General features: G+C 38.8%; 1 protein-coding gene across 1 annotated transcript in view; it reads right to left on the reverse strand.

The window, feature by feature from the left end:
• Positions 1 to 13,420, reverse strand: part of LOC101998866 (cytochrome b-c1 complex subunit 2, mitochondrial) — a 29,816-nt gene that overhangs the window by 3,109 nt on the left and 13,287 nt on the right. The window contains exons 8-12 of the mRNA XM_005351155.2: positions 10,020 to 10,077; positions 8,439 to 8,534; positions 7,942 to 8,141; positions 2,249 to 2,329; positions 172 to 248 (exon numbers count right to left, since the gene is read on the reverse strand). Of these exons, the coding sequence (XP_005351212.1) occupies positions 172 to 248; positions 2,249 to 2,329; positions 7,942 to 8,141; positions 8,439 to 8,534; positions 10,020 to 10,077 (512 nt within the window). The remainder of the gene's footprint in view (positions 1 to 171; positions 249 to 2,248; positions 2,330 to 7,941; positions 8,142 to 8,438; positions 8,535 to 10,019; positions 10,078 to 13,420) is intronic.

Here is a 13,420-nt window from a genome sequence, read left to right on the forward strand (position 1 = left end):
GTCTCTAACTCACAGAGATCCGCCTGCCTCTGCCTCCCGAGTGCTGGGATTAAAGGCGTGCGCCACCACCACCTGGCCTACTTTTCAATTCTTATGAGTAGACAGTATTGTCTTTTTAATCAGCTTTTAAGTAACTGAAGCATAACATACATAATTAATATAGAAACTTACTTGGCAGCTTGGACATCTGCACTGGAAAGGTTTCCTTGAGCAACTGCTTTAACTTGGTTATAGGCAGCCTTGATAACCTATGGTAAACAAGTGAAAACCGGTCATCAGTGGACAGAGCCTGGGGCTCCCAAGGTAAGCAGTGTGCCTGTAATGAGGCAAAAACACAAGAGGAAAGTCTAGTATCCACTGTGAATTTTGTGGTCACCATGTGGTCCTTAAAGTCCCTGTCCATACAGAGTTGAGGGATTCATGTGAAATGTTCTCCTGATGCTCCTATGTCTGAACCCAGGCCCAGCTGGTGCTACTGTGAGAGCATTTGGGGCACTGCACAATGAACAGACATGGCTACTGGGGCTGGGCCTGAAGGGATCCAGCTCCTTCTGTTCCTGTTTACTGCATCTTAATCTAGAGGAACTCCTTCACTACACCTTCCTTTCTACGACAAACTGAAACTGAGCCAAAAAAAGCCTTTTCCTTTAGATGAAGCCGCACTTATACACACATACATAATATATAAAGACACAACTGATAAGTCTCCACGCAGCCAAGCTTCTTACAAACCTTGAGTGGCATAGGAGGAACCTGGCTGAAGAGGCTGCCTCCTCCTCGAGATAGCACAGACTCCATGTTACTGTTATTTACTAGGAACACACGCAAGCATTAACTTGCCAAGCTTGCACATGCTCACCAAATATATTAGGATCTGATCCAGGATTTTTTCCACCTCAATCCTGACCATTCTGGACCTGTGGCTTATTCTCTGTAACGACTTAAATTCAAGATTTTGATTTCTCTTCCATATCTGTTACCCATTTCCATGGCTGTTACAACCCCAGACTTGAACATAACCTAGTACTGCCAAGGTTACACAATTCCCTCAGAGTCTCCAATTCCAAAGCCCTGACCTCACCCTCCCACTTTATCAAGATCTCTAACGCCTCAATTTGCCCACTTCCTCCCAATCTGTCAGGCCCCCGGCTTTTTCAACTGGCCCACATTCACAAACCATCCCTTCAGTAACTCTTGACAATCTTTTCAACTTCTGATCTTCTTCCTTGCTCTAACTTGCCCACTTTCATGACCCCGACCTGGCATGAATCCTATCACCTACCTCCTTTGTTTTCCTATTAGGAAAGTAAATGCCAATGAAGAAACCAAACCAGGATGATTATGAGTCCATGGTCACTGTAAAAGAGACCCTGACATGCTGCAGGTATTCCCTGCTTTAAACCATTCACTTCCCCAAGTCTCATACTTTCAAGTTCTCTTACCCTCCATGTGTGACTTAGTACTGCCTTCCAACATTAGCTTTTGTTGCTAAACTAAAATGTCCTGTGTTCTAGATTATACTTGCTCTTTTCCCAAATTTGAACCATTTATTGTTTTCTAATTTCTGTATCTGCTCAAATATATCCTTATATTTCTTCAACCTTTCATTCTTTTGCACTCAATACCATTTTCTCTTCTCTTTCTCTTGCTATTCCTTCCATACCTGCAAATCGTGTTGCTTCCTAGAACCTCAACTAGTTTTCTTTTCCTTTTTTTTCTTTTTTCGAGACAAGGATTCATGTAGCCCAGGAATAGCCCAGGAATGGCCCAGAACTCACCAGTAGCTGACATTGACCTTGAACTTTTGATCTTTCTACCTCCACCTGCCTAGTACCGGGATAAAAAATACTGGATTATAGGCATGAGCCACCACACCCAGTTTATGTGATGATGCTAAACCCAGGGCCACATATGTTATAAGAAAGCACTCTACTAATTGAGCCACACCCTAGCCTTCTTACTAACACCATATTTACAATGAAGACCCATAAATACGCATCTTATACTTGACCACTTCTGGGTTCTGAAATACAGATGTCAGAAACACATGTCTAAGCAGAACCATAGTATGCATTTCCCCTTCCTGTAATCTTTAATATACATTTCAAAAAGTTTTACCTATAACAGATTATCCAGTGATATCATACCATAGAGATCCTTGACAAGCCATGGTATTAGGACATTTCACATTTAACTAAAAGACAAGGCAATGGGAGAAAGGCTCTGGGAGTTATGAGCTTGTACTTACATCACCAGCAGCTGCAGCTTGGGAAATAGTGTAGATTCCAAAGAGCCCAGAATCTGAGTAGTTGGCATTAAATGCAGAAACCTAAAATATAATGGAACTTTACAATATTTTTCCTGGTAGAAGAGATCACAATTTTCCCAATGTGGTTTGATAAAAACTTACACCTCTGTCTTATAAGCAAGACAAATAATAACTTACTCGATCTGGTGAGGGCTGACAAGTTCTACATAAATTACCCTTTTCAAAACTGCAAAGATTTACAGTTTTGTGTCACTTAAACCTTCCTAAAACAACTGCTCATCTTCCTCTTTTGGGCTACTCCAAGGTTCTCTTGATGACTAAGGGTGGTACAAACATAATTACAGAACACAATATGGTCAAGGGACAAAGACTACAACGTGTGATAGACTTGATTTCTTTATTCTGCTGTTGGTACCAACAACTGTCTCACCTATTTACCTTACTTCTCCTATAAACAAAGGCAAAGGGTTAGATACAAATTTTGCCTAATGGCCATAGATTTCAAAATTTAAGTCAAAAGATGTTACTCTGAGGGAGAGGGTATTCCTTCCACAGGAAATGAAAGGCTCTTGATTCATTTTGGGTTAAGAAAAATCAAGTTTAATCGAGGAAGACCTCCCTGAAAATCCTGGCTACAAAAAAATCAAACGTAAAAGAACTACAAGAAACTGCTCAAACATGTAACAACAAAACCAAAAAAAAAAAAAAACCCATCTTTGACTGACTTGTGTACAATGATCAATCTACACTTGTACTAATACAGATATGTAGTTACTTTTAAAAGTTTATATATTTTCAGAGCAAAGGGACCAGACACCAATGAAAATGATGGCCCAGATGATCCAGCATCCAGAACAGCTTCCAGGCTGATGACTGAGATGATTTAGCTTCACAAAACACTACAGCCAAGACTTAACAATTTTCTTAAATTTTTTCAGGGTCCCCCAAAGATGACCAGCACCCCTTATCAGCAGAAAGTAGTCTAGAAAACTATGCCCATGTTCCCAAAATAATGGTTATAAAAGTTTGTTTTCATTTAACAGGAGGTTGGTTATAAATTGCTACTGGTCATAGTCAGTCTCTCTAGAAGAAAGGGGAATATGATATAAAAATGATCAGAAAAAAGGGTAGATTACTGAATATACTTTAACCAAAAAACAAATGTTAATCTCAAAATACTTTACACTGATATGGATCTTAGTTTATTGATAGAAATTTAAAGTTAATTTTGTTATGTGTATTTCTACTCTTGTTCAAATTACTGTGCTTATACAGCTCAATTAAAAATGTAATGTATAATTAAGAAATACAGATTAACAAAAATACAGTTAATTATCTATATAATAGTCAAACTTATAGTCATGTTAGGTTTTGTAGATACACAAATATATATTTCAGATGGAAAGATAATCTTCAAACATTTCAAAGCTCTACAGAATATAGCATTTAAAATGTTTTAATAACTTAGACAGTGAGACATGTCTGCTCCTGACAGCAACAATGTACTCCAGAAAAGACAATGGGCATCAAAGAAACTCTGTATGGAGTGTATTTTCCTTATGGAAAAAGCTAGCCATGTGGGAAAGAAACTGCCCTTGCTTCAACTACTGATGGTTACTGTCCAAACTGGACTAGCAGGACACAAGAAAGGAGACTGCCAAGCTTTGCCAAGACAAGGTAGGACAGTCATTCAAATTTCCCTGCTTCACAGAAGAATCTGTCAGCTATGCAAGGTCCATAAGCCAAAAATGGATGCCCCAACATTGTAGAGGAACCCTGCGAACTGTGCAGGCAGCCAGCTGTTTCTGTCATTTCTTACATTTTTAGAAGTCACTTGCTTACACTTCCTGTTTACTCAAGTAATATTTCCCTTCTCAAGTCTTTGATGGGATTGAAGACTAGATGGTTAGTTATAGATCTCTCAAATCTTAGCTAAGGACTTATTTTTTTTTTTTGTTGTTCAACAAAACAGGTTGATGAAGGAAGAAGGTCATTGGTTAATTAATAAAGAAACTGCTTGGCCCTGAAAGGTTAGAACATAGGTGGGTGGAGTAAACAGAACAGAATGCTGGGAGGAAGAGGAAGCGAGCTCAGATGCCATGCTCCCCTCTCCCGGGCAGACGCGATGAAACAAGCCGCCAGGTCAGACATGCTGAATCTTTCCCGGTAAGACTGGTGCTACACAGATTACTAAAAATGGGTTAGTCAAAATATGAGAATTAGCCCATAAGAGGCTAGAGCTAGGGGGCCAAGCAGTGTTTAAATGAATACAGTTTGTGTGTTGTTATTTTGGGACATAAGCTAGCCAGGCGGCTAGGAGCTGGGTGGCAGGAACGCAGGCCTGCAGCTTCTACTACAGGTTTTCTCTATGTAACAGCCCTGGCTGTCCTGGAACTCACTTTGTAGATAAGGCTAGTCTCAAACTCACTGAGATCCAACTGCTTCTGCCTCCCAAGTGCTGGGATTAAAGGCTTGTGTGCTACCATCACTTGGCTAGCTAAGGACATATTAAGTACAAAACTTTAGATTCTTCAGGAGAGGACAGCTAATGGAGTAATCTGTATAAATTTGCCAATTAATAGTCTGGACATTGAATATTTCTTAATAATAGCTCTTGTATGTAGTCTCATTTTTGTTTAGGTTATTATTACCTTTTTTCCCCTTCTGACAATACCCGACAATAATTCTTACTGCATATATTTTTATTATGTAAACCTTTTCCTCTTAATTAGACAAAAGGGGGAAAATGTTACAGGAATCCTGTCACTGGTCTGCTAGCCTATTTAATATCTCACCTAAGTTGTTAAGAAATATAGACTTTTAGATTCTTGAAACAGTTTTACTAATTCATGTTCCTGTGAATGCAGCCTGAAAAGCCCACATTTCAAACCTGTGTTCTAGATGATTCTTATGCACAATAAAGTTTGAAAACTATTGGTTTAGTCTATGTAAAGCATAAAAAGAAATATACTTTAAGTTTAATTGTAATTCTAAAACAATCCTGGACACATTTCAAACTTCTGGCTCATTTCTAAACAAAAGTCCTAATCTGATGTTCTAACATAAGAACACCAGTAACATACATGGTGAAAACTGACACATCAAGAAAATAATGATGCACCAAGGGAAAGGAAACCTACAGGAGGTTAAATTTAAGGCAAAGGATTTCAAACTGTGTTCCAGGGAACCCAAAGGCTCCACACAGAAGATTCAAAGGGTTTCATAGTTAGTCTTCAAAATTTCTTTAAAAGCTAAAATGCTTGTTTTGTGCATAACTTGGAAATCATATACAAAAGGTTCCTACCACTCAAATGTTAAACAGAGGGGCAAAACCGTGAGCTGTCATATGACTGAGGACTTTACTGATGCACAGACCTACATGTTCTGTGCACTACACTAGAAACTGACCAATGTTCAGTCCAACCACCTGAAGTACATTTCTCTTGCTCTGTCCCTTTCCTTCTTTAGGAGAGGGTGTTATGCAGTCGGGGCTGGCCTCAGACTCGTTACCTATATGGGCCTGCCTGACTCCTCTTCCTGCCGTCTCGACATCCTGTGTTCTAGGATCACAAATGTGCAACATCCTACTCAGCTAAAGGCCAAGGAGTTATAAATACTTGGCTGACATTTCACAATTTCTTTTTCTTTCTCACTTGAGGCAGGGTCTTAGTATATAGTGTAGGCTAGCCTCGATCTCCTGATCCTCCTGCCTCACCTTCCAAGAGATTACAAGTGTATGCTACCTAATGCCTGGTTGATATTTCATACATTCCTGATGCAAATATTACATTATGAAAGCATTCTTCTGCCATGAAAATGTCAAAAGTTAACATAGCATGATGGTACACACACCTGTTATCCTTCTATTTGGTAGGTAGAGGCAAGAATATTAGGTGGTCAAGGCCATCTTCAGTTACATAGCAAGTTTTGAGACCAGTATGGGATACATGAGACCATGTCCTTCCTCCCCCCCCCCCAAAAAAAAAACCCACCAAAACATTATCAGGAGCCTTCTGGGTTTTTTTTAAACATTAAAAAAAATTATTTATTATGTATATAGTATTCTGTCTGCATGTATGCCTACACACCAGAAGAGGGCGCCAGATCTTATTACAGATGGTTGTGAGCCACCATGTGGTTGCTGGGACCTCTGGGAGAGCAGCCAGTGCTCTTAACCGCTGAGCCATGTCTCCAGGCCACTTTAAAACATTTTTAAAAAAATCATTTATTGCTGGGCGGTGGTGGTGCACGCCTTTAATCCCAGCACTCAGGAGGCAGAGGCAGGCGGATCTCTGTGAGTTCGAGGCCAGCCTGGTCTACAAAGGGAGTTCCAGGACAGGCTCCAAAAACCCAGGGAAACCTTGTCTCAAAAAATCAAAAAAAAAAAAATCATTTATTTATTCTTATCTTATGTACATTGATGTTTTTCCTACATGTATGCCTGTGTGAGGGTATCAGATCCCCTAGAACTGGAGTTACAGACAGCTGTGAACTGCCATGGAGGTGCTAGGAATTGAACCCAGGTCCTCTTAGTAGCCAGTGATCTTAACCACTGAGTAATCTCTCAGGCCGAGCCTTCTGTTCTTACTGTCATCATTCTTGTAAATTTAATCTCAAGCTGGTGGGCTATGTCTGTAAACAATTCATTGTTTTTTTACACCCCCCCCCAACCTTGTTTGGAAAACAAAGATCAGCAAAACTGAGAAAGCAGTCTCAGGAACAGGAACAGAAAGAAAGATAAGAATTAGAATCTAGGGAAATAAGGAAAATGAAGTCTTTCTTTTATAAGCATTTTTGTTCTTTATATAACTAATGTATTTGTATGTAACTGTGGTGTGGGAGAATTGTCTGTATTTTGTCAATTATGTTTTAAATAAATGCTGATTGGTCAAGCAGGAAGAATAGGCAGGTCAACCAGACAGGAAGTAGAGACAGGGCGATGAGAACAAGAGTATTCTGGGAAGAAGGAAGCTCTTCCCCCAGTTCTGCACAGACCACCAAAGCAAGATGTGAGCTATCCCGCTGAGAAAGGTACCGAGCCATGTGGCTAACACAGATAAGAATAATGGGGTTGATATAAGTTATAAGAGCTAATAAGTAGCCTGAGCTAATGGGCCAATCAGTTTTATAACTTATGGAGATCTCTGTGTGATTTTCTCTGGGACTAAATGGCTGGGGGACTGGGTGGGACAGAAACCCCAACAAGCCCGGCCCTCATGTTACATAACTGTGCATATGTGCTTTTGTGTAGAGGCTGGACAACAAAGTTGGGTATCATCTGCCAAACAATGACTACCTTGTTTTTTGAGACTAGATCTCCTACTGGCCTGGAACTCATGTAGTAGGAAAGGCAGACTGACCATGGAGTCCCCAAGACCTACCTGTCTCCACCTCCCAGCACTAGGATTATAAGCATGTGCTACCACTTCAGCCTTCATACATGGTTTCTGGGAATTGAATTTGGGTCTTCATGCTTGTGAAGTAAGCACTTTTTCCCTCCCTTTCGTTCTGCTGGAATACCAGGTTTGAGCCACCCAATCAAGCTTATAATTGTTCATTTTAAATTTTAAAATCAGACTATCATAATAGACAAACAAAGTTATATCAAAGTAACATGTTTCTGAAAGCTAAAACAGAAATACTGACTGCTTGGACTCACTGCTTGGACTCACATCAAAAGGCTGGTGACTTCCTTTGGCAACACTCTGGCTTAGGAGGCTGGTGGTATTGCTGCCCCTCTTGATATGTGGTCCAGCACCAAGAAGATGCTGAAGTACACTGAATGCATTTGCTTCTGTACTTCCAATGGCAGCACCTTCTGCTACAATAGCAGCATGAACCAGGTTGTCTCCATTTTGATCTCGAATTTCACCTGGGATCATATAATGAGGGAGGAGTAAGAAAAGTAGTTTTATTACATTGGTTTTATTCACCAGCATTCTCTATGACATAGTACTAATGAATTAAGATTAGGGTCTGTGCTTTGTCTGGTCTTTCCCACTCAAAGCATGTTTAACATAATACCTGAGTCATCTAGTGTTTTTGGTTTTTTTTTTTTGTACTGATATGGTTTGGTGGTAACAATCAAGCCAATACTGCTCCAACATGCTATTTCTGTAGAGAAATGCCAATGGCATATGTTATTAAGTCTAGGAGAAAGAATACTTACCTCCACGGTATTTGGCTTTTGCACTAGCTAAACCAAGGCCACCCCTCATGTTGAGAAATTGTTCAGCAACCTGTTTTAGGACAGAATGACTCACACCTATTTCAATTGAAGCAAAAACAAAGAGTCAATATTTTTATAATTATAAAGCATATATTTTTCCTTGTTTTAAAATATGTAATCATTAAATGCAAATATAGGCCTCCAGACAGCTCAGCAGGCAAAGGCATTGCATTAGTTTTGAGACCAGAGCTGGATTCCTGGAACCCACCTGAGGTTGGACAGGAAGAATCAACTCTACAAAGATGTCTTTGACCTCTACACACGTGGTGCTGGTGGCATGTATTCGGCTGCTAATTATATGTACATACATATGGATTTATGTATGCATATTTATTATAATATATAATCATAACATACATACTAATAAATTATTTTTTAAACCCAAAAGTTGATAAATACTATAGAAATAAATAACAAAGAAAGCATGAATTTTCTTGCCAAAATACCATTCTTCCTGGTAACAATTTACAATTTGTTATTAACTATTATATTCATCTAGATGTTTTCCTGTATAGTTAATAGTATATGCTCATTGTCTTTCCCCTTTATTCTTTATTTTTCAAGATAGGGCTTCTCTGTAGCCGTTGCTGTCCAGAGACTCACTCTGCAGACCAGGCTGGCCTCAGAGATCCACCTGCCTTTAATTCAGTGCTAGCCACTGAATCTAAGGTATCAAATAAGATAAACACACGCTCTACCACTTACATACCAAAACCTTATTATAAAAGTGGTATTATCTCTTTAATGTTTCTAACTTGTCTTCCATAATTTGTATCTTTCTAAGTGGTTAGAAATGGCTATAAAATATTCCACTCTATGGATGGATCATTTATTTAATCAATACCATTCTAATTGACATTAATGTGTTTCTAATACCTGTTAGAATACTGTGCTTTATATCAAAGGACAACCAAGAGTGAAAAGACAACCCATGCGATAGAAGGTATATGCAAGCCACATTCTTGATAAGGGGCTATACAGTATCCGAGATAAAGAACCTTTAATAGATATATTCAAAGAACGTTAATTTATACTTCAATAATTCTTTTTGTTTTCAAATGGACTCTTAATATGTACTCTAGTTGGGTCTGGAACTTACTATGTAGACAAAGCTGCCTCAAACTCAGAGAGATTTACCTGCTTCTGGAGCACCGTGTTAAAACATGAGCCACCACGCTCAGCATACCAATAATTGTTGACAGCATGTATTTCTTCAAACCCTAGGTAATACTGGGAAGTGTTAGCCTTTTTATTTTTGCCAATCTCAGATTAAAATTTTCTTAGTTATTAGTGACATTCTTTGCTTATAAAAATTTACCTTTGTCACAAATTTTGCAAATATTGTCAAGTCTATAAGGGAAGTAGCAAAATTCATTTGTTTCCCAAACAACTAGCAAAACCCTATTTATACTGTCTTTTTAAGAGTTTCAAAATGTTCAATCCCATGCATATGCCATACAGCTTAAGGGTTTGCTTTTGGGAAACAAACTTTCATGCACGTGAAGGCAATTTCAGACTTACCAAGTCCAACCAAAGCCATTCTTGCACTGGTGAAGTGGTTCTGAACAAAGTAATGTAACTGAGGAAGTAAAGAAGAGCGATTAGGTCATATTAATAAAAGCGCAAAAGCTACAAATGTACAGTGCAGCACGGCAGGAAACAAGTTCCCACTATGAATATAGGCATAGTGGACTATGGAGGACTAGGTATTGTTTTTCGCACTGTGACTTTATCCCTAAAAACTACAGCTTAGAAGAACAAGACCTTCATTGTGCTTATGCTCTACAACTCTATGAAAACTCTAATAAAAGCACCGATTTTCAACAGAATAAAAGGTTTAAGAATTGTATCTCAATTAAAACTAAATGAATTGCTGGGAAAAAGTGATTAGAGCAATTGCCATACAAGTGTCAAAAACAAAAGTCTGGATCCCAGAATCCATGTAAGAGCCAGGCAGCATGATGGCCTGCCTGTAATTCCAGCCATGGGAGGCAGAGACAGGCAATCCCAGAGTTCTCAGTGTGGTTAAGAGAGCCTGCCGCAATATATAAAGTGGAAGAGAGATGGCAGATGATTCCTGACTTCAGACTTGAACTTTCATATGTATATCTCTATATACATACAAAACATGCACACACATACAGATAATCACACCACAGATACAAAAATGGAACATAAAAAACGAGTGAAAACATATTAAAAGTATACACTGGCTTGAAATCAAGAATGAGACAAAATTTATGCCCTTAGTATTATAATGTAGCATTAAACAGCACATCTAATTTACTGTATCTTTACACTCAAAAATCAACTAAAGTTGGATGCAGTGGCACACACCTCTGTGGTCCTGGCATGTAAGGGGCCAAGGCAGAGGACCGAGTCTGAGGTCAGTCTAGGTTATTATACAGAGAAGCAAACCCAACTACTTATTCATCTAACTACTACACATGGTTGTCAAAAATCAGTGAGATTTGGGAATGTTGTTTATATGACTACTTTAGGCTAAGTAAAGAGCAGGACTAGCTAGCATTTATTCTATTAGGAGTAATACTACCCTCAAGGGGTTGAAGATTTGTTTTGCAGCCAGGAAAACCCCCTTATTTTATGGGAAACGTGCTCCAGTTTCTCAGCAGAGACACACTGTTCTGCACTGCAGAGACATAGTATCTCTCTCCTGCAGGGCTTCGGAGTGCCTGAAAGTGGCACTGACGAGAGACACTGGGCCCACATGCACCAATTTGTCAAGAAGCTGTGATCTAAGAATGGTAAACACCTGTGAAGTCACCTTAGATAGCCAAACTATTATCTTTCTATGGATGTTTTTCTATTGAATGGCTAAAGTATATTATGCTAATTTCCTTAGCCTTTCCTTAGCCTAAGAATACATTAAAACAAAAAAAAGCCCAAACATTAATGACCTTTGAAATCATCAAGTTTATCACAGTTAATATCCTAGTATTTGTCTATGAATAGTTTATTCTTTTAAATGCCACTTTTTGTCTATCCAAATTAATAAACTGCCTTTATTTAAAATATACTATGGAATGTTCACATATTATTTCCTTTTAAAAAATTAATTGCATTAATTATTGGGGTGTATATGAGTACAGGTATGCCTGTGTCATGGCGAATGTATAGCGGCCAAAAAATAAATCTGAGGAGTTGGTTCTCTTCTTTCATGGTGGGATGTGGGATCAAACTAAGGTCACTGGATTTGTGTGGGAAGAGCTTTTAATTGCTAGTCACCTCACCCAGCCCTAGCTAAATTTCTCAATGTATAAACAATGTGCCATTCTACAACAGGGAGCTTATGGAACTAATCTCCTAATGCTGGATATTAATTTGTTTCTAATTTTTACCATTATATAGTAATGCTGACTAGACATCCGTGAGGGCAGTGTTTTCCTGTGAAACAAACACTATAGCTACCCATGACATTTCTTCACAAAAGGGAATCTGAGTTCTGAAAAAAATTTATTCAAAACTCATTAGAAGCTAATTATATGAAAAGTGTTGCTAATTCTAATCCTATGATATGAATTATGGTTTCTCCCTTAGACAAGTCTTCACTCAGTATCTCAGAGTAGCTCCAGGTAATTCTCCCAACTCAGCAATCCAAGTGTTGGGATTACAGATTTGCTTTTTACAAATTACAGTTTTTTAATAAGTGCTACAAAATGACACTTCAGATTACAGATTGGCAGGTCAAACGAGAAGGAACTATACAGTTTTCTAATCACCACCTAGAAATGAGAAAAAAATCTCAATACTTGAGTCAATATTTAGAAGGCACTAATCATTCTAAAATTCTCTCTCTTTTGTATATACTGCAAACATACATGTAAGTTACAGGCAGAGGAAAACCCAGTGAAATCGGTTTTCTCTTTTGACCTTTACATGGCTCCTGGAGATCAAACTCAGGTCACCAAGCTTGTGTGACAAGTGCCTTTACCCATTAACTCAGCTCTCCAGGCTTCCAAATTTTCTTTTACACTTACAGTATGTGCACCTGTGCACCACATACATGCATGATGTTATAGAAGCCAGTAAAGGGCACTGGATCCCCTGGAGTTATAGACAGGCATGAGCTACCATGTGGGTGCTGGGAATTAAACCTGAGTCTTTTAAAAGAGTAGCCAGTGCTCTTAATCTCTGAGTCGGCTCTCCAGCTCCAATAGCCAATGTTTCTTACTTTGAAACAAAGTTCTAAGACATAGGTTTTTCTCTGATTTGTGATGAATCTGGCCTGCTGACAGGGAAGCTGGTATACTAGAAAAGGTAAATAATGCTGGCCTAGAGAATAGGAAATACAAAAGAGGGGTTCATTTCATACATATCATCAGAGGCACCAAATATTTACAACCATGAAGTAATTTACTATGATACTTAACCATTAAATTATTTTAAAAATGCAATATCCGTATACACAGAAAAATTTATAAAAGAAGATACATCAGGTATTAACAATGAGTGCCTTTAGGCATCTAAGATAGTTTTTGGGTGTAAGTCTTTATTCTTGGTGTTTCCTCTGCTTAGACTTGTCTTCTCCCAGCACACATGTGTATGTGTGTGTGTGTGTGTGTGTGTGTGTGTAGTATACACACATGTACAGAGACCAGAGGAAGAGATCAGATGTCCTGTTCTAGCATTCACTGTCTTATTCCTTAGAAACAGGGTGCAGGGTGTTGCACTGAATCTGGAGCTAGGTCGGCAGCTAGCCCTGGTGATTTTCCTGTCTCCACTTCACAACATTGGGGTTTCAGGTATACACAGTCACTCCTGGCTTTTTACATGAGTGTTCAAATCCAAACTCAGGTCCTCATGTCTATGTAGCAAAAGCTTTTACACACTGAGTGACCTCTAGACCCATTGAGACAATTGTCCTTCATTTTGTTTGTTTTAGATTTTCATTTTATGATTCC

Source organism: Microtus ochrogaster, chromosome 8 (genome assembly GCF_000317375.1).
Source record: "Microtus ochrogaster isolate Prairie Vole_2 chromosome 8, MicOch1.0, whole genome shotgun sequence".
NCBI classification, from domain to species: Eukaryota; Metazoa; Chordata; class Mammalia; order Rodentia; family Cricetidae; genus Microtus; species Microtus ochrogaster.